This window comes from Bombina bombina, chromosome 1 (assembly GCF_027579735.1).
Source record: "Bombina bombina isolate aBomBom1 chromosome 1, aBomBom1.pri, whole genome shotgun sequence".
Taxonomy (NCBI): domain Eukaryota; kingdom Metazoa; phylum Chordata; class Amphibia; order Anura; family Bombinatoridae; genus Bombina; species Bombina bombina.
Genome location: NC_069499.1, coordinates 440,640,819 through 440,662,217, shown reverse-complemented (window position 1 = coordinate 440,662,217; position 21,399 = coordinate 440,640,819). Strand labels below are relative to the sequence as shown.

The window sequence follows — 21,399 nt, the reverse complement described above, 5'->3', positions numbered from 1 at the left end:
CTGACATTGTGCAATACCATGAAAGTATTTAACGATATCCAGTCAAAGGTTTCAGGGTTTCTTAGGACTCCCTGTAGAGGTGCGCTCACGGAAGGTTATAACAAGTAATGTCAAATCTACAGTCCAATCGAATCCAGAAAACGGCAGCTCTTCCAATTGTTTGTGGTACAATAAGCGAATCTAGATTGAAAGTAAGAAGGCGCCAGACATAGGGTAATATTGTTACAATCTGCAAACACGCTCAAGTAACATATGGATGGAATACTTACAAACGAAACGGCACCAAATTGTGCCTAGTGAGACAGACCGGGACCTCAACCGTCGCCCGGAAGACCAACCAATGGCATGCACCAAACTCTCGCAGTCACGTGAATGTGGTAGCCAATCACCGTTTCTTTGGGCTCACACACCTTCCTTGCAGACGTCCGATTCAAAAAATAGGATCACAGTGTAGACAAACCAGGTGTCCCATACACTGCGGTTTCAAGATATTGATTGGTAACAGTGCTAGAGTGAAAGTAAAACCCACTCCAAACGAGGTACACTAAAAACAATTTATTTAAAATGTTTTAAAATCAGCAACGCGTTTCTCGACCATGCAAGGTCGTTTCATCAGGCTTAAATACACAATATGGTATTCCCGCTGCTTATGTACCTCTTCTAACCAATCACAACATCTAAAGCCTCACACACCTTTAAGGAGGGCGGATATGTTATTCTCAATGAGCACGTTTATTTCAGACCACATTGGAAATCATGCTATTATACTTAACTTTGCATTGTATCATAACAATGCTAATATACGTCCTCTACATATTTGAATTTTATTTTGATCTTATGTTATTTCATTTCATTATATTATCTTGCGTGACTATTTCTCTTTGAATATTTCATTAATTATTATTATTCTATTTCCTCTATCATGAACTATATACTATTAAAAAGGGGCTCTATATATAATACATCTACAGTATATTCCAATGTAATCTCAATAGAAATGTGCCCAAATTTTACCTTAGTCTCAATAATTATGTCAATATCTTATGTAAAATACACATACACATAAAACTATAAGAAATAAATTCATAACCATTATTTGTTATTTTGAAACGCTATATAGCATAATGTCAGAATGTGTGTATTTTACATAAGATATTGACATAATTATTGAGACTAAGGTAAAATTTGGGCACATTTCTATTGAGATTACATTGGAATATACTGTAGATGTATTATATATAGAGCCCCTTTTTAATAGTATATAGTTCATGATAGAGGAAATAGAATAATAATAATTAATGAAATATTCAAAGAGAAATAGTCACGCAAGATAATATAATGAAATGAAATAACATAAGATCAAAATAAAATTCAAATATGTAGAGGACGTATATTAGCATTGTTATGATACAATGCAAAGTTAAGTATAATAGCATGATTTCCAATGTGGTCTGAAATAAACGTGCTCATTGAGAATAACATATCCGCCCTCCTTAAAGGTGTGTGAGGCTTTAGATGTTGTGATTGGTTAGAAGAGGTACATAAGCAGCGGGAATACCATATTGTGTATTTAAGCCTGATGAAACGACCTTGCATGGTCGAGAAACGCGTTGCTGATTTTAAAACATTTTAAATAAATTGTTTTTAGTGTACCTCGTTTGGAGTGGGTTTTACTTTCACTCTAGCACTGTTACCAATCAATATCTTGAAACCGCAGTGTATGGGACACCTGGTTTGTCTACACTGTGATCCTATTTTTTGAATCGGACGTCTGCAAGGAAGGTGTGTGAGCCCAAAGAAACGGTGATTGGCTACCACATTCACGTGACTGCGAGAGTTTGGTGCATGCCATTGGTTGGTCTTCCGGGCGACGGTTGAGGTCCCGGTCTGTCTCACTAGGCACAATTTGGTGCCGTTTCGTTTGTAAGTATTCCATCCATATGTTACTTGAGCGTGTTTGCAGATTGTAACAATATTACCCTATGTCTGGCGCCTTCTTACTTTCAATCTAGATTCGCTTATGATATCCAGTCAAGGAGGCCTTTGATTAGTTTGCTTCCCACTTTGTTAGACCTGACCCTCAGTGTCCTTTAATTTTCTTAATAAGTTATTTTTTCCTTAGACTGGAAAATACTAAATTTAACATCCTACTGCTTGTTATTCTGAGGGATTCTTCTATGACTATCATACATTTTATGTTCTGTATATTAAGGCTCTCTCTTGTTTCCTTAATATGTTAAAGAGTCAAAGTGAAAAAAGGATGAAGGAGTAAATAACGTGCAAAACTGAATTATTGATCCACTGATGATAAAAAAACATAGGTCTATATCTATGTTTAGACTTCCTAAAACTGCAGAGGGAATGTAAAATATAAAAATAGATTGTAATATTAATAATGTACCTAATTACAGAACATTTATGCAATATTACAACAAATTACCATACTAATATAGTGTGGGAAATTCCTGAGTTCATTAACACCTTGTTTGCTGCAATTGATTATCAACGGCCAAACTCCCTTTACTATTTGCTTTATTTGTGAATCCAATCTGCACTGGTTACTAGAGTAGACAAGGTTTGCAACTGACATTTTTTGTTTTGTTTGCTATGTGTATGGCTTGTGTCTCCCATGCTCACAGACAAATTACAGGAAAAGGGGGCATATATGTTATAGGCAAGCAGCATTACAATAATACAAGAGGATAAACACATCTGGTGAGCCAATAAAAAAAAAGTAATGTGTGTAGACACCAATCACCAGCTAGCTCCCAGTTGTATATCATTGCTCCTGAGTCTACCTAGGTATGCTTTTCAACAAAGGCTACCAAGAGAACACATTTTATTTAAGTCTTTTAAAATTGCATACACTATCTAAACCATGGAAGTTACATTTTTACTTTAAAAAATTTCATATATATAAGCAGGGATAATAAAACTTGCGAGTTTTGTTATAAATCAGGAACCATATAACATATGGTGAGGCAGTGATACATTGAGATCTAATGAAATTTCTCTTTAACTCTCACCATACAAATTTAGCATAATGTGGTCGGAATGCTCAATAAATGCAGCACACACCGAAAGCACCAAGAAAATAATAATTTAAAAAAATTACTGAGCCTTGCCAGCGCTGCAAGTGCAGTGATTCTGCAACCAAAAGTGAGAAATGTCACTATACACCAAGTAAAATAAACGTGCATTAAAAGGGACAGTGTAGTCAAAATTAACTTGACTAAGATAGGGCATGCAGTTTTAAACAACTTTCCAATTTACTTTTATCATCAAATGTACTTTGTTGTCTTGGTATTCTTTGTTGAAAGCTAAACCTAGGTAGGCTCATATGCCAATTTCCAAGGGGCTTCTTTTCTTTGTCTGCCATGGACAATGATTACTACAGATGCCACGCTGTCAGGTTGGGGGGCTCTCTAGGAGCCTCAGAAAGCGCAAGGTGTCTGATCTCCTCAGGAGGAGAGGTTATCAATCCATGTTCTGGAACTAAAAGTGATTTTTAGGGCTTCTCAACCAAGAATCTTTCCTTTGGTTTCAATCGGACAGTGTTACAGCAGTGCTGCATATAAACCATCAGCAAGGAACTCAAAGTTCTTTGACAATGAAGGAAGTGTCTTGCATTCTACATTAGACGAAACAGAGTCACTGTGTAATTTCCACCATCTACATTCCAGATGTCAACAATTGGGAAGCCAATTTTCTCATTCATCAGACTTTTAATGCCCCCCCCCCCTTTTGAATCACAAGCTTTCTTGATACTGAGCCAGATCTTGGGATCCTCAGGCGGAACTAATAGATGCCCTAGTGGTTTCTTGACATTTTAGTTTTATTTACATGTTTCCGCTGTTCTTCGCAGAACTTGGCATGCAGATCTGGCTCAGATGTCCAGTTCTTCACCTTGGTCCCTACAGTTAAGAAAAATCTTCTGTCTCAGGGTACTTTCTTTCATCCAGATCATTTGATGGCTTGGAAATTGAATCTTTATTTTACATCAAAGAGGTTCCTCTGACTCACTTATCTAAACCCTTATTCAAGCTAGAAAAACAGTAATAAGAAGGATTTATCACAATGTATGGAAAGTCTTCCTTTCCTGGAGTGAAAAAATAAGTCTCCAATATGATTGCTTTAGGAATTCTTCAGTTTGCTGAGGATGGGTTACATAAGGGTAATGTGTTTATCAGCCAGTTCTTTAAACGGCCAGATTTAAGCACTTTCAGTCTTGTATCATAGAAAGCTCAGACAGGCTGCCTGATATTCAAACTTTTGTTCAGGCTTTAGTTAGAATTTGTCAAGTTTTTAATCTGGTGTCTTCTCCCTGGAATCTCAATTGTGTTTGAGAGTTTTACAAGCTCCTTCTTTTGAACCAATACATGATTTGGACATTCAGTTTTTGACTGGAAGGTCTTGTGTCTGTTGGCTATTTCTAAAGCCAGAATAATGCTGAAACTTTCTGTGCTCTTTTGCGAAGCTCCTTATGTGATATTTCATCAACATAAGGCAGTTCTAAGAACCCACTACAGTTTTTAACCAAAGTTACTAAGGATTTCAAACAATTTTCAGCTATATTTGTTTATTATTCAGGTAAAAGTAAGAGTGTTAAGGCTACTGTGGGGGCTTTGACTTATTGGTTGAAACAGTTGATTCATAAAGATTGGGAGGAGGGAACTTCCTACAACCAGGATTAAAGCTCATTTCCATCTCGTGTGTGTTTAAAAATGGTGATCTTAACCACTGCCATTTTCAAGCAAATTTGTTCTGAGGTTTTTAAGATCTTATACAGTTAAACACATGGAGTTTTTTTTATTTCTTAATGGAATGTTATGGGGAAGAGAGTTTGGTAGGCAGATACAGCTAAGTGATCTCTAGTGCTTTTAGAAAAACTTGTGTTAAGTTCAAGCTATAAGCTTTTAACTTTCAAAAGTAACAATTTTTGTTCACATTTGCTCTGGAATATAATAATTAAATAAAGTCAAAATGTACCTTTCTAAAACACAATTACTATGCACAATTACTACTTTAAACAAGCTCATCCCGTGCTGTGCCTACATGTTTTTACTAGAAATTACACTGTAGCAAGAATGTACTGGGCATTTGTTTGAAAACATAAAGGTCTGTAAAGTGAAACCTTCATTATTAAGATACAACATGCAGTTTTAGATACAGGTAACTTTCCAATTTACTTATATTTTCAAATGGGCTTTGTTCTCTTGGTATTCTTCACTGAAGAGCATTACTAGGTAAGCTCAGGAGCAGCAATGAACTGCTGGGAGCTAGCTGAGGGTTGATGGTTGCACATATATACCTCTCCTAAGCCTATTCTTCAATAAAAGGGTACAGTGGAACGAAATACGATTGTATATAAGTGCACCAGATGGAGTACCAACGGCGCACTGTAACAAACAAGGGGGCGCCCACCAATATTCAGTAATACCAGTATGTAAGACAAACACAAGGAACCTAGTATATCTAAATAAATATACACATGTACATGCCTAAAAATATATGCGCATATGTGAATATATGTGGCTAAAATGGTATGAAAAAATGATTATATAACACTACAAGAAGTGTTAATATAAAGTGCTACAATGTAAGATGCAACAATAAAAGGTGCAACAGGTAGTGGATATGATGTAACTGTAACAATATCCAATCTATATAATATAGATTAGATAAAATGTGACAAAATCAATAACAAATAAAATATCAAAAATAAAAAATATAGCAATAAGGTAGTGTATAATTAATCACTACAACATTAGAAAGTGTAAAAATAAAAACACAATTGGGCACAGTTAAAGAGAGTCCACAAATGTATGATTAGGGAATAACATAAATATGTCCTTAAAATCAATGTAATGTTCCTTTAATCAGATGGTGATCCACAAACCAAAACCTATTGGATATACAGGCTTCCGAGTCCCAAACGATACTAGAGATATATGAGAAAGGAGAAATGGAGGCGCTTCATAGGGTGAGTATGTTAGGACAAGTGAAATGCTGCAAGAAACAGACAAATGGCAACTCACATGTTTGCAGGTACCACCAGTGGTGCGTGAGAGGCGAGCTGGGGCACACCGGTCCCCCCAGCGAGACAAAACCTGGTTATTTCAGGAAGCTTGAGTGGAAACAGATCCTCAACACAGTTCTGTAGAAAGGAATCCTGCAGGGTGTCAGCTCAATTAGCTGAATGTGCAAACAGTTTAGCCAGACAGGCTGGAAGGCAGTGCAAACGAGCACGCAGGTTGCCAATTAGGCAATAAAAGGTGATAAAAAGTGCTGCTGAAATTGTATATAAAGTATACAATAAAATGATAGTTCCAGTTAAAAGGGGTTTATTTAAAAGCAACGCGTTTCTCAGTGGATATACCACCGTTTCATTAGCCTGATGAAACAGTGGTATATCCACTGAGAAACGCGTTGCTTTTAGAAAAAAAAACCTTTTAACTGGAACTATCATTTTATTGTATACTTTATATACAATCTCAGCAGCACTTTTTATCACCTTTTATTGCCTAATTGGCAACCTGAGTGCTCTTTTTTCCACTGCCTTTCAGCCTGTCTGCCTAAACTGCACATTCAGCTAATTGAGCTGACACCCTGCAGGAATCCTTTCTACAGAACTGTGTTGAGGATCTGTTTCCACTCAAGCTTCCTGAAATAACCAGGTTTTGTGCCCCAGCTCGCCTCTCACGCACCACTGGTGGTACCTGCAAACACGTGAGTTGCCATTTGTCTGTTTCTTGCAGCATTTCACTTGTCCTAACATACTCACCCTATGAAGCGCCTCCATTTCTCCTTTATCATACTCTTCAATAAAGGATACCAAGAGAACATATCTAATCTGATAATAGAAGTACAGTTGATTTTTTTTTTTTTAAATTGTAATATTTGAATCATGAAAGTTCACCTTTGACTGTCCCTTTAAGTGTTAAGCACATTTTGGTACAGTGTATTTTCCAGTAAAAGCCTGCATTGTAGGCACTGGACAAGTCTCTTTGTATCAGTAATTATACATAGTAATTGTGTCTTACAGAAATGTCTACTTATAAAAGATTAAAAAGGGACATAATCCAAATGAAAATGTGCATGGGTGCATTTGCCCCGTTCAGTATTGAATAGAAGAATCTTTCCAATAAACTTGTATCAGCAAAAATGTTTTTAGTAAAAAGATAAGATTGTTTCAGTGGCATATGCAAATATGCTCAGTGTGCCTCTATACACCAGTGTTTGAACAGCACAACTGTTTAGAGAGCTGACATAATACATGGCACCTCTGACTCTCTAAGTGGGTGGGGTGTGAATGAGAGTGCACAAGGCATGCTCAGCATATGTACACTGATAGCTTTTACTAGAAGTATATTCCAAAAATGCAATTTAACTTATTCACATTTCTATTTTGGATGCACTTTAAAATATATCCATTATGTAATATGTCACTAAAAAAGATATTATATAAAACTTTAAAGCCTAATATGCTAGTTTACTTCTTTGCACCACATAATGATTCATCTTAAAAAGGATATGCAAGTCATAATTAAATTGTCAATAGTAAGAAAAATCATTTCATTTTAAGACACTTTAAATTAAATTCTATTATCAAATTAGCTTTTTTCTTCTGCTATCCTTTGGCTACACACGCTTGTCTTTTGTTCACCATATGTGCTCAGCTAACTCCCAGTAGTGCATTGCTGCTCTGGAGCAGACTTTAGCTATGTGTTTAATCCATTTGGATGGCGTTAAACACACAGTTATATAAAAGCAAAAGCGCAATAATAAAACTCTCTAAAATATTAGAACATTTTCTATTTTCAATTCTATATCCCTTAAACTCTGAAATGATTAGATTTCAAATTATGAGAATTGGAAGTGCTGACTTCACAAGCCTAACTCTGCTAATAGGTTACCCTAATTGACCCTGGAATGGTCATCAGATAAGGAACTGCAAAACAAATCCAGCTTTGGTAAAACAATGACAGTGGTAAGGCTTGTCTCCTCTAATTAATGGCAGGAGTTTGGCTGTTGAATAACATTTGCAGTAAGGTGCATTCAAATAATTTTCACATTTGCATAGTATGTTAATTTATTGCAAGTCTACATAAAAATCTTGAAATTTAAAAGGAATTGTATGTCTACAGCAAAATGTAACCTACGGTCTATTTGTTATTCGGTCTGTTGCATACAAAGTAAGAGAATATTATATATTACTGTGATATAAAATTTCCTAAACAACTAAATCAATCTCATTTGAAAATGTTCTGAAAACTTGTTTTGAATTGTGAGGTTACACATTAAGGGCCAGATGACAAGTAAAACGGTATTGCTAACTCCGCTTGAAGTAAGCTTTTTTTCTCATGGGGTAGTGCACGGATTCCAAGTTGAAAGTAAACGGTTTTCACTTGTGCGCTAACCTGATGCGTGTAGAAAGCTGAACGTAGAATAATGTATTCCCCCCATAGATGTTAATGGAGAAAAAAGAAAAGAAAAAAAAAGTGTGGGGAAAAAACCCTACTCACGCTCAAACCCAAACGCATATTCTCACCTGATTTTATATATATATATATATATATATACACATACACACACACACATATACACACACACACACAAAAGCAAGTGACTGTTTGGCAAGTGAATATTAATCAATGACCAAACACGATGAACAGCGGCTGAACACTTCATGCCATTAGCTAAGCCTTTTCCTTTCCTATATAGGAAGATGCACCTCATGCACAGGACAAGAAGCTACAATGATGATGATACATTACAAAGTTTTTGCACTGCATATAATTGAACATTTTAAGGGAAATTCTGTTTTGAAATTCAGTTCTCTTTTAGGCAGTAACTAAACTATCTGCAGTAGTTAAACACATAATGCAACATTTGTTTTACATAAATCTGTCATATGGATACAGCCACATAATATGTGAATGCTCTATATGTCATTGGTTTTAAGTTCAGGCATTAACCATTTTAGGATAACTGTAGAAATACTCATGAGCAACCCATATTGCAGGAGTCTACCATTTACATTAAATTCTATTCCATGTTCCAACAGCACTTTCTACAAAAAATGTTTTTTTTATTTTTTTTTTATGTATTTTAGGTATAACTAATATTTAAAAGGATATAACAGTACAATAGTAAAATGCTCTTATCTGCTAGAGCATATTCTCTTTATCACACTATGGCCTAGATTTGGAGTTTGGCGGTAGAAGGGCTGTTAACGCTCCACGGGTTTTTTTCTGGCCGCACCATAAATTTAACTCTGGTATGGAGAGTTCAAACAAATGCTGCGTTAGGCTCCAAAAAAGGAGCGTAGAGCATTTTTACCGCAAATGCAACTCTCGATACCAGAGTTGCTTACGGACGCAGCCAGCCTCAAAAACGTGCTCGTGCACGATTCCCCCATAGGAAACAATGGGGCTGTTTGAGCTGAAAAAAAAACTAACACCTGCAAAAAAGCAGCGTTCAGCTCCTAACGCAGCCCCATTGTTTCCTATGGGGAAACACTTCCTACGTCTGCACCTAACACTCTAACATGTACCCCGAGTCTAAACACCCCTAACCTTACACTTATTAACCCCTATTCTGCCGCCCCCGCTATCGCTGACCCCTGCATAATTTTTTTAACCCCTAATCTGCCGCTCCGTAAACCGCCGCAACCTACGTTATCCCTATGTACCCCTAATCTGCTGCCCTAACATCGCCGACCCCTATATTATATTTATTAACCCCTAATCTGCCCCCCTCAACGTCGCCGACACCTGCCTACACTTATTAACCCCTAATCTGCCGAGCGGACCTGAGCGCTACTATAATAAAGTTATTAACCCCTAATCCGCCTCACTAACCCTATCATAAATAGTATTAACCCCTAATCTGCCCTCCCTAACATCGCCGACACCTACCTTCAATTATTAACCCCTAATCTGACGACCGGAGCTCATCGCTATTCTAATAAATGAATTAACCCCTAAAGCTAAGTCTAACCCTAACACTAACACCCCCCTAACTTAAATATAATTTACATCTAACGAAATTAATTAACTCTTATTAAATAAATGATTCCTATTTAAAGCTAAATACTTACCTGTAAAATAAATCCTAATATAGCTACAATATAAATTATAATTATATTATAGCTATTTTAGGATTAATATTTATTTTACAGGCAACTTTGTAATTATTTTAACCAGGTACAATAGCTATTAAATAGTTAAGAACTATTTAATAGTTACCTAGTTAAAATAATAACAAATTTACCTGTAAAATAAATCCTAACCTAAGATATAATTAAACCTAACACTACCCTATCAATACATTAATTAAATAAACTACCTACAATTACCTACAATTAACCTAACACTACACTATCAATAAATTAATTAAACACAATTCCTACAAATAAATACAATTAAATAAACTAGCTAAAGTACAAAAAATAAAAAAGAACTAAGTTACAAAAAATAAAAAAATATTTACAAACATAAGAAAAATATTACAACAATTTTAAACTAATTACACCTACTCTAAGCCCCCTAATAAAATAACAAAGCCCCCCAAAATAAAAAATTCCCTACCCTATTCTAAATTAAAAAAGTTACAAGCTCTTTTACCTTACCAGCCCTGAACAGGGCCCTTTGCGGGGCATGCCCCAAGAATTTCAGCTCTTTTGCCTGTAAAAAAAACATACAATACCCCCCCCCCAACATTACAACCCACCACCCACATACCCCTAATCTAACCCAAACCCCCCTTAAAGAAACCTAACACTAAGCCCCTGAAGATCATCCTACCTTGTCTTCACCATACCAGGTTCACTGATCCGTCCTGGCTCCAACATCTTCATCCAACCCAAGCGGGGGTTGGCGATCCATCATCCGGTGGCTGAAGAGGTCCAGAAGAGGCTCCAAAGTCTTCCTCCTATCCGGCAAGAAGAGGACATCCGGACCGGCAAACATCTTCTCCAAGCGGCATCTTCGATCTTCTTCCATCCGGTGCGGAGCGGGTCCATCTTGAAGCAGGCGACGCGGATCCATCCTCTTCTTCCGTTGTCTCCCGACTAATGACGGTTCCTTTAAGGGACGTCATCCAAGATGGCGTCCCTCGAATTCCGATTGGCTGATAGGATTCTATCAGCCAATCGGAATTAAGGTAGGAATTTTCTGATTGGCTGATGGAATCAGCCAATCAGAATCAAGTTCAATCCGATTGGCTGATCCAATCAGCCAATCAGATTGAGCTCGCATTCTATTGGCTGTTCCGATCAGCCAATAGAATGCGAGCTCAATCTGATTGGCTGATTGGATCAGCCAATCGGATTGAACTTGATTCTGATTGGCTGATTCCATCAGCCAATCAGAAAATTCCTACCTTAATTCCGATTGGCTGATAGAATCCTATCAGCCAATCGGAATTCGAGGGACGCCATCTTGGATGACGTCCCTTAAAGGAACCGTCATTAGTCGGGAGACAACGGAAGAAGAGGATGGATCCGCGTCGCTTGCTTCAAGATGGACCCGCTCCGCACCGGATGGAAGAAGATCGAAGATGCCGCTTGGAGAAGATGTTTGCCGGTCCGGATGTCCTCTTCTTGCCGGATAGGAGGAAGACTTTGGAGCCTCTTCTGGACCTCTTCAGCCACCGGATGATGGATCGCCAACCCCCGCTTGGGTTGGATGAAGATGTTGGAGCCAGGACGGATCGGTGAACCTGGTATGGTGAAGACAAGGTAGGATGATCTTCAGGGGCTTAGTGTTAGGTTTCTTTAAGGGGGGTTTGGGTTAGATTAGGGGTATGTGGGTGGTGGGTTGTAATGTTGGGGGGGGTATTGTATGTTTTTTTTTACAGGCAAAAGAGCTGAAATTCTTGGGGCATGCCCCGCAAAGGGCCCTGTTCAGGGCTGGTAAGGTAAAAGAGCTTGTAACTTTTTTAATTTAGAATAGGGTAGGGAATTTTTTATTTTGGGGGGCTTTGTTATTTTATTAGGGGGCTTAGAGTAGGTGTAATTAGTTTAAAATTGTTGTAATATTTTTCTTATGTTTGTAAATATTTTTTTATTTTTTGTAACTTAGTTCTTTTTTATTTTTTGTACTTTAGCTAGTTTATTTAATTGTATTTATTTGTAGGAATTGTGTTTAATTAATTTATTGATAGTGTAGTGTTAGGTTAATTGTAGATAATTGTAGGTAGTTTATTTAATTAATTTATTGATAGGGTAGTGTTAGGTTTAATTATATCTTAGGTTAGGATTTATTTTACAGGTAAATTTGTTATTATTTTAACTAGGTAACTATTAAATAGTTCTTAACTATTTAATAGCTATTGTACCTGGTTAAAATAATTACAAAGTTGCCTGTAAAATAAATATAAATCCTAAAATAGCTATAATATAATTATAATTTATATTGTAGCTATATTAGGATTTATTTTACAGGTAAGTATTTAGCTTTAAATAGGAATCATTTATTTAATAAGAGTTAATTAATTTCGTTAGATGTAAATTATATTTAAGTTAGGGGGGTGTTAGTGTTAGGGTTAGACTTAGCTTTAGGGGTTAATTCATTTATTAGAATAGCGATGAGCTCCGCTCGTCAGATTAGGGGTTAATAATTGAAGGTAGGTGTCGGCGATGTTAGGGAGGGCAGATTAGGGGTTAATACTATTTATGATAGGGTTAGTGAGGCGGGTTAGGGGTTAATAACTTTATTATAGTAGCGGTGCGGTCCGCTCGGCAGATTAGGGGTCAATAAGTGTAGGCAGGTGGAGGCGACGTTGAGGGGGGCAGATTAGGGGTTAATAAATATAATATAGGGGTCGGCGGTGTTAGGGGCAGCAGATTAGGGGTACATAGGGATAACGTAGGTGGCGGCGCTTTGCGGTCGGCAGATTAGGGGTTAATTATTTTAAGTAGCTGGCGGCGACGTTGTGGGGGGCAGGTTAGGGGTTAATAAATGTAATACAGGGGTCGGCGGGGTTAGGGGCAGCAGATTAGGGGTACATAAGTATAACTTAGGTGGCGGTCGGCAGATTAGGGGTTAAAATATTTTAATCGAGTGGCGGCGATGTGGGGGGAGCTCGGTTTAGGGGTACATAGGTAGTTTATGGGTGTTAGTGTACTTTAGGGTACAGTAGTTAAGAGGTTTATGAACCGGCGTTAGCCAGAAAGCTCTTAACTCCTGCTATTTTCAGGCGGCTGGAGTTTTGTCGTTAGAGCTCACTTCAGAAACGACTCTAAATACCGGAGTTAGAAAGATCCCATTGAAAAGATAGGATACGCAAATGGCGTAGGGGGATCTGCGGTATGGAAAAGTCGCGGCTGAAAAGTGAGCGTTAGACCCTTTAATCACTGACTCCAAATACCAGTGGGCGGCCAAAACCAGCGTTAGGAGCCTCTAACGCTCGTTTTGACGGCTACCGCCGAACTCCAAATCTAGGCCTATGTGAGCTATGTTATAAAGTCCCAAAAAAGGGGTTAAAAATACAGGTTAAAGTCTGCCCTGGAGTAGCAATCAACTTCCACTCCTGGGGGGGGCGAATTATCAAGCTAAAAGGACTAAAGACCGCTGCCCATTACTGATCCGCTGCCTCTGAGACTGCGGTTTGCAAACCGCCCGATCATATACGATCGGGCTGATTGACACCCCCTGCTAGCGGATGATTGGCAACGAACCTGCAGGGGGAGGCATTGCACAAGCAGTTCACAAGAACCGCTTGTGCAATGATAAATGCAGACAGCATCAGCATTTATCGATGTGCAGCGGACATGATACACTACATCGTGTCATGTCCATCCGCACTTTTATAAAAATCGGCCCCCTGATCTGTACACAGCCAGTAAGCTAATCAGGATTGGCATATGTGGGTTGTGGCTGTTTGGATCTTATCCCATGTAACCTAATAAAAGGATTTTTCTGCATCAATGGAGACCACTTTTTTCTACTTTCTTATATATTGGTAAACAGTGCTGAGCTCAGGAGCAAAAGTGAATTTCTGCTCTAGAGCAACACTTTAAACATGTGTTTAACCCTTTACTTTGGGTTAAACATATAGTTAGAGAGATACATTAATCCAATAGGAAAATGCTCCTATCACATTAGAACATTTTATTATTGGACTTAACTATGTCCTTTTAAATAATGTCCATTTATTTTAATATTTCTGTTTTCTGAAAAAAAGGTTTGGTGTGTGTGAGATATATATATATATATATATATATATATATATATATATATATATATATATATAGCCCAATGCACCATTAAACATTCACTATAAATTCATGATTCAGAACATACAATTTTAAACAACTTTCCAATTTAATTATATTATCTAATTTGCTTCATTCTCTTGGTATCCTTTGTGGAAAATAATTCCTTGGTAATTTCAGGAGCAACAATGCATTACTGGAAGCTAGATGCCGATTAGTGGCTTCAAATAGGTCTCTTGTTATTGTCTCACCCCATGTGCTCAGCTAGCTCCCATAAATGCATTGATGTTCCTTCAACAAAAGGATAATAAGAGAACAGAGCAAATTAATTATTAGAAGCAAACTGGAAAGTTGTTTAAAATTGTATGTTCTAACTAAATTATAAAAGAAAAATTTGGGATTTCATATCCTTATAATTTGTTTTTTTCTTACAATTTAAATTATTTTAATATCTGTGTTATGGTCCATGTGCACTGCTTCCCATTATTCAATATGTAAACACAGCAAATAAACATATTATGAAATATAATACACGTGTATTATATATTTATGTGTTTATATTGTTACACAAAAGGGGGATACATCATATAACACAGGTCTATTCATTTATAAAACTTCACAGCATGAACTCAAAAGACGCAGATAACTAAGTGACTGGACAGCATAGTGATGTTTTCTAAAGACTGGCTTGTCCTTTTAACAGTGAAAGCCATCAATTCATATTTCCAGAAAACAAAAAACCAACCAATGATTAATGACACAGCAGGTAAATCAGAAATTCTTTGTTGTAAATGAGGGTAGGAAGTCTAAAGAAATCCTGGCCATTATTAGCTATAATAACCTTTCATTTATATTATAATTTTTGCTGCAAATGTAAGATTGCAGGTATTATTTCTAACAGGCAATTATCAACCTGATAATTCTACCTAAAGTTTCTGCAGAACAGTGATTTGCAAGTAATTGACACAATTTATTATCACCACATGCAATTCAAAATAACATGAAATTAAAATGCTTGAAGTATTTTAGAATTAAATTCTTAATTTATCTTGATCTTTACAGGGTACTGTAACGTATCTTCAAATATATATTTTTTTTAAAAATGATAACAGATCATTTGTATACAAAATAAATAAAAGTTATAGTTTCTTTTTATGAAACACCAGACATACATTCTGGAAAAGGAAAGCTGTAAAATTAAGTAAACAGAAAAAAAAAAATAAAGTTTGCTTTAAGTTTTGATTTACTACATTTTATTAATGAGTATATACATATATATTCAACTTAATGTCTGGAAATTTTCTGTCCATAGCACCTTTTGCACAGCTCAATATATATATATTTTGTATTTATTTCGGTGAGAGTCTAAATTGCCTGAGACTATGTACCCAGACCTGCATTATTATTGAAGCAATAAAATGACACAGTGAGAGAATGTCACACATGGTTGACTAAGTGAGATCCAAATCCACTTTCCTAGCATTTACTTCTTTAGTCAGACACTAGGCTAATGCAATGAGGAATGATATGGGAGACTTTTCAGCAGAATAGACACTTGAGAGATGTATTGTGTTAACTCATTAATTGCCAAGAGCCATTCTCCTTAATGACCTCTGTAATATACTGCACAGTACAAATAAGGACATGGAAGTTTAGCTCCCTACTCCACTGACAATAATCAAGTAAAGCAAAAACTGCTGGCTTGACCTTTCAGAAATGGTTTATTACCCGCAGGTGCAAATAAGAGTCTGTAGTTTTGCATCTTACATGCATACCTTGTCTCTCTGCAGTAATATAAAGGCAGCACATGTGCAAGCCGTCCTCGGCTCCTTTAATTCTTGCACTCATTAACACAAGGGATAGGAGATGCTTAGCAAAGACTGCAGCACGCACTTAAGTCCTTACCTTTCAAAGAACAGTCTGATCATAAAGATGCAGAACGCCAAGGGAATGGCTAGATACAGATCCTCTGCTTGAGGAAAAGTAGCTTCCTCAGTATTCTTCAGATCCGCCCAGGTTACATTGTGTGGCAACCAAAACCTTTCATTCCAAAACCAAACTAGGATACCTGCCATCTTGACTAGTTGCCCTATATAGAGTATTCCTTCTCTGTGTGCTTCAAGCAGTGATGTTGCTCAGCTTTGCAGGATGCTGCTGTGGTACAATGATGCTGAATCTTAGGTGTCTCAGCGTAGGGACCAGTTACTAATCAGTTCCAGTTCTGCCTCTTTATTTTTCTCTTTCCCTTCTCAGCACTAAGAAGGGGCGGACTCTGCATGAATTCACTGAAGCTTCTGCAGCTGCAAGCCCCCTAGTCATATTGTAAGCGTGCTTGTGATTGGGTAGTGCAAACAAAACTATCTAATCTACTGGGCACTATTTTTACCTATTTTTGGCATTATGTAGAGCAGAGCTTCTCATGATTCAATTTAGTTACAATATTTCTGATCTTTGTTAATGCAGCTGAAGTATTGTATTTTTTATGTTAAATATTCCATTAGGAGCCATGCATTCACCTTAAATAACGCGGGGGGGTGGGGGGGGTCAATTACATTTGGAAAGCTTGTCCTTTTCCCCCAAAAACTTCTGCATTAAGATCTTTCAAGAAATAAATTATAAACTTTTCAAACTAGAATACGTTTTATTATCAATTCAACATATATTAACTAATTTAGAAAATTAGCTATGAGAACTGAGTTTTAATAGTTGATTCTAAATTATCTATATTGCAGGGTATAAGATGCTGGTATTTTACACAGCACAATGAAATCAGAGTGTTTAAAAAGTTAATAATTCGAGATGATAGAAGACAATTCCAGTATTATAAGGCAATTATACAGAAGTGACAAGAACCTTACAAACTAATACTAATGCATATTATGATCATATTAGTATCTGAACAAACTATACACAAAACATTAGAAGTATATGAGTTAAACTCATCTTTAAAGGGACATGAAACCCACATTTTTATGATTCTGACAGAGTATGTCATTTCTATTATCTAATTTGCATCTGTCTCTTGGTATCCTTTGCTACAAAGCATACCTAAGTAGACCCAGAGGCCACAATGCATTACTGGGAGCTAGATGGTTATTTATGTCTGCACATATATGCCTCCTGGCATTTGCTCACGCAATATGTTCAGCAAGGTCCCAGTAGTGCATTGCTGCCCCTTTAACAAAGGATGTCAAGAGAACAAAGCAAATTTGATAATAGTCGTAAAATGGAAAATTGTTTAAAACTGCATGTTCTATCTAAATTGTGAAAGAAAAAATTGTGGTTCATGTCCCTTTAAGTTTGGACAATTAAAGGAGAGATATAACACTATCTTTCGATAAAACTAATCGTAAAACGTTTGTAAGCAGAATAAGATATACATTGTTATTGTTATATTACATTATTGTATAATTTCTAAAGCCTCAAAGCCAATGATTAATTTTAGTACGAAAGACAAAAAAACAAAAAAAACAAAAACAAGCTATAATATACTTTTATGATAAAGACTGAAATAGAAAGATTTTACAGGTAATTATAAAATAAATAGTGTTGACAATGTATGTTAAAAAAAACGACATATATTGATAATATAAATATTATTTTGATTATATAATTGTTTAAACAAATAGTAAAAATGATTTGAAAAATTTCAAGCTGAAAAATAACATTTTAAAATACTGTGTGATCTTATAGATCCTCCAGCCTTTCTCTGATAATCCACATCTCTTAGACTGTGGCCAGTGGTAGTTTTTGGGATCATAAAACATAAATATTAAAAATAACACCATGGGCCTGATCACATATGCGGAGTCGCCCGCAAAAGCCGGCATCGGCTATTTATAGACGAATGTAGTGATCACATATACGGCACCACATATAAATGCAGCTGCTATTTTTACTTTCATAAACTACGGGCATCGCAAGTCGGTATCACATATTCAGTGCAAGGACTTAAGTGGCGAAACATTTTGAAATTTTACTCCATATTCACCTCGCCACACATAGGCAGGCGCAGCAAGCCTTGAACTGAATATGAAACTACCGTAACTACCTAGAAGTATTAATAGACAATTAACGCATGCGCAATATCTACCTGTCAACCACCATCCCCCCACGCAATAACTAAATAAATTGTATTAACCCCTAATCCGCCAACCCCCACATCACAAGTACCTGATAAAGTTTTTAACCCCTAATCCGCCACCCACCCAAAACACAAAGTATCTATTTACACTATTAATCCCCCCTACATTACAAACTACCTATTAAGACTATTAACCCCCTAAACCACCATTCCCCACAACGCAATCTTCCTAATTAACCTATTAACCCCTAAACCGCCACCCCCACAACACAATCTTCCAAATTAACCTATTAACCCCTAAACTGCCATCTCCCCACAACGAAATCTACCTAATTAACCCATTAACTCTTAAACCGTCATCCCCAGCAATGCAAAGTATTAATCACTAAGCCCCCTAACCTAACACCCCCTAAGGGCTCGATTTATCAAGCCTCTACGGCTGCAAGTTCTCACAAGAACTTGCTCACCGTGATTTATCAAGCAGTGGTCACCAGACCGCTGTTTCCCTAAGATCTTCGCCACCTCTATTGTGGCGAAATTCAATCTCCTCGGTCGAGTCCGACCGAGGAGATTGAAAGCTCCTGCCCGCGCGTAATTGGCTGTGCGCAGGCAGGGGGCGGGATTGCATGTGACCGCAAAATTGTGCTCGTGTGCAATGGCGAATACCTGCGGGTAATTTCGCCCCACCACAAGCAAGCTGAGGCGTACAGGGGCACATATACGCGCCCCTGTACGCCTCAGCGTTAATAAATCTAGCCCTAAGTTAACCTCAATTATATAAAATAAAAAGACTATCTTCTTAAAAAATAAATTAAAAATTGACAAAATAAAAAAAATTCTAACTTAAAATTAAAATAAAAAATCCTAACATTACATTACAAAAAACTAAGATTAAATTAAAATAAAAAATCTAATATTAAAAAAAATTAAAAAAAAATCTAAAAATACAGAAAAAAATTAAAGAAATTATCGGAGATAAAAAAATTTAACCCTAATATAATACCCCTAAAAAAACAAAAAAAGACACCCCAAAATAAAAACACCCCCTAATCTAAGAATAAGTTACCAATAGTCCTTAAAAGGGCCTTTTTAGGGCATTGCCCTGAAGCAATCAGCTCTTTTATGTAAAAAAACTACAAATTAACGCCTAACAGTAAAACCCCCCCACCCACCCACCCCCAAATAAAAAAGACATAACTCTAAAAAATCTAATCTACTTATTGCCCCTAAAGGGGCATTTGTATGGGCATTGCTCTTAAAAGGGCATTTAGCTCTTTTGCTGCCCATTAAAAAATAAAAAGCCCTAATCTAATAAAAAAAACACCCCAAAAAAAAAATATTCCTAACACTAAACCCAAAAAATGTATTCACCATTCCTGAAGTCCGGACATCCATCTTCTTCCAGGCGGAGAAAAATCTTCATCCATCGTGGGACCATCTTCTATCTTCTTCCTGGAGGAGTGGAGCAGTTTTCTGAGGCGCAGAAGTCCTCTTCATGCAATCATCCCCTGCACACTGAAGATTTAATGCAAGGTACCCCTTTTATATTGGGTACCTTGCATTCCTATTGGCTGAAATTTTGTAATTTTTAAATCAGCCAATATGATGAGACCTACTGAAATCCTAGTGGCTCTTCAAATACTGTGTACTTTGGGGGAAAAAACTGTCATTAAAAAAAGAAGAAGAAAACCAATTATTTTATGTAAATATAACACTGCTCTAATAAATCGTCTCATCTTCTCTCCTGTAAAATATTAAACCATCTTTTTTCCCTGTTTAAAACAGCAAAAAGAAAGAATTGTCTTTGTAAACGTAAGCCATAACATCTGTGCTTACTGGCAGGTTAGACAAGCAGTCTAAAGTTTCTCCCTTGGGTATCTAGTCTGTGCCAAAGTGCTTCTGTCATGAGCTTGTAAGATGCTTGAGGTATTTTATATAATCAGAAACATTAACTTTACAGTAAAGGCACATTGATTTTGAGTGTCAGCTTTTTAAATGACATTTTATTCATTTTTGTCTTTGCTCTATTTAAATAGGATTAATTTGAAATGTACTGCACACAAACACACACATAATTCACTGTAAATCAAAAAATATATATCAGATTTCTTATGAAAGTACCTCTAGCTATAAATGTTTTCATTAGGGGCAGTGTGGTGTGATTTTTATTATTTCTAGAATTCAGCTGTAGTTTGCTTGTATTGGGTATTTGAGTTTTTCAAAAGGCCACAAATGCTGCTCACCAGGGAACATGCTTTCCTTGGACAGAACCTCATACCAGATCACCCCAATACCTAGATATACAGCAATGCATTACTGGTAGTTTGCTGGTGAATAATGGCTACACACATATGCCTCTTGTGATTAGCTCATCAGATATGTTCAGCTAGCTCCTAGTAGTGCATTGATGCTCTGAAACATTTTATTTTAGCACTAGGCGATAAGCCTGCCTAGAGGGCAGTCTATTTAAAAAATATATATAAAAACTCCAAAGGTAATAATACAAAAAATAAAAAAATGTAAAATGTAAAATTACAGAAACAAAATAAAATATGTAAACCTAAACTAATTCCACTATAAAAATAAAAAATCCCCCCAAAATAAAAACACCCCCTATTCTAATACTAAACTACCAATATCCCTTAAAAGGGCCTTTTGTAAGGCATAACCCCAAGTTAAAAAGCTCTTTTGCTTAAAAAAAAAATACCAATTAACCCCTAACAGTAAACCCCCCCACCCAACCAACCCCCTCAAAAAAAAAAAAGTCTAAAAAAACCTAAGCTACCCATTGCCCTAAAGGGGCATTTGTATGGGCATTGCCCTTAAAAGGGCATTCAGCTCTTTTACTGTCCTTAAAAGGGCAATCAGCAGTTTTACAGCCCAAAAAAACCCTTATTAAAAAAAGCCACCCCAAAAAATAAAAAAAACATAAGACTAAGCCCCAAATTGGTACTCACTGTTCCTGAATTCCTGCAGTGAAGGTCTTTTTCCAGGCTCCATCATCTTCTATTTTCATCTGGAGAGAAGGCAGTGCGGAGCTGGCTTCCCTGATGTGTGGATCCAGAGCGGCGGTTCTCAATGGCGGTTCTTAGCG

At 36.7% G+C, this 21,399-nt stretch overlaps 1 protein-coding gene across 1 annotated transcript in view; it reads right to left on the bottom strand.

Annotated features, from left to right (window-relative positions):
* The window catches only part of CERS6 (ceramide synthase 6), a 766,179-nt gene extending 749,883 nt beyond the window's left edge, over positions 1-16,296 (bottom strand). The window contains exon 1 of the mRNA XM_053712833.1: positions 16,127-16,296. Within this exon, the coding sequence (XP_053568808.1) occupies positions 16,127-16,296 (170 nt within the window). The remainder of the gene's footprint in view (positions 1-16,126) is intronic.
* Between the last annotated feature and the right edge of the window lie 5,103 nt (positions 16,297-21,399).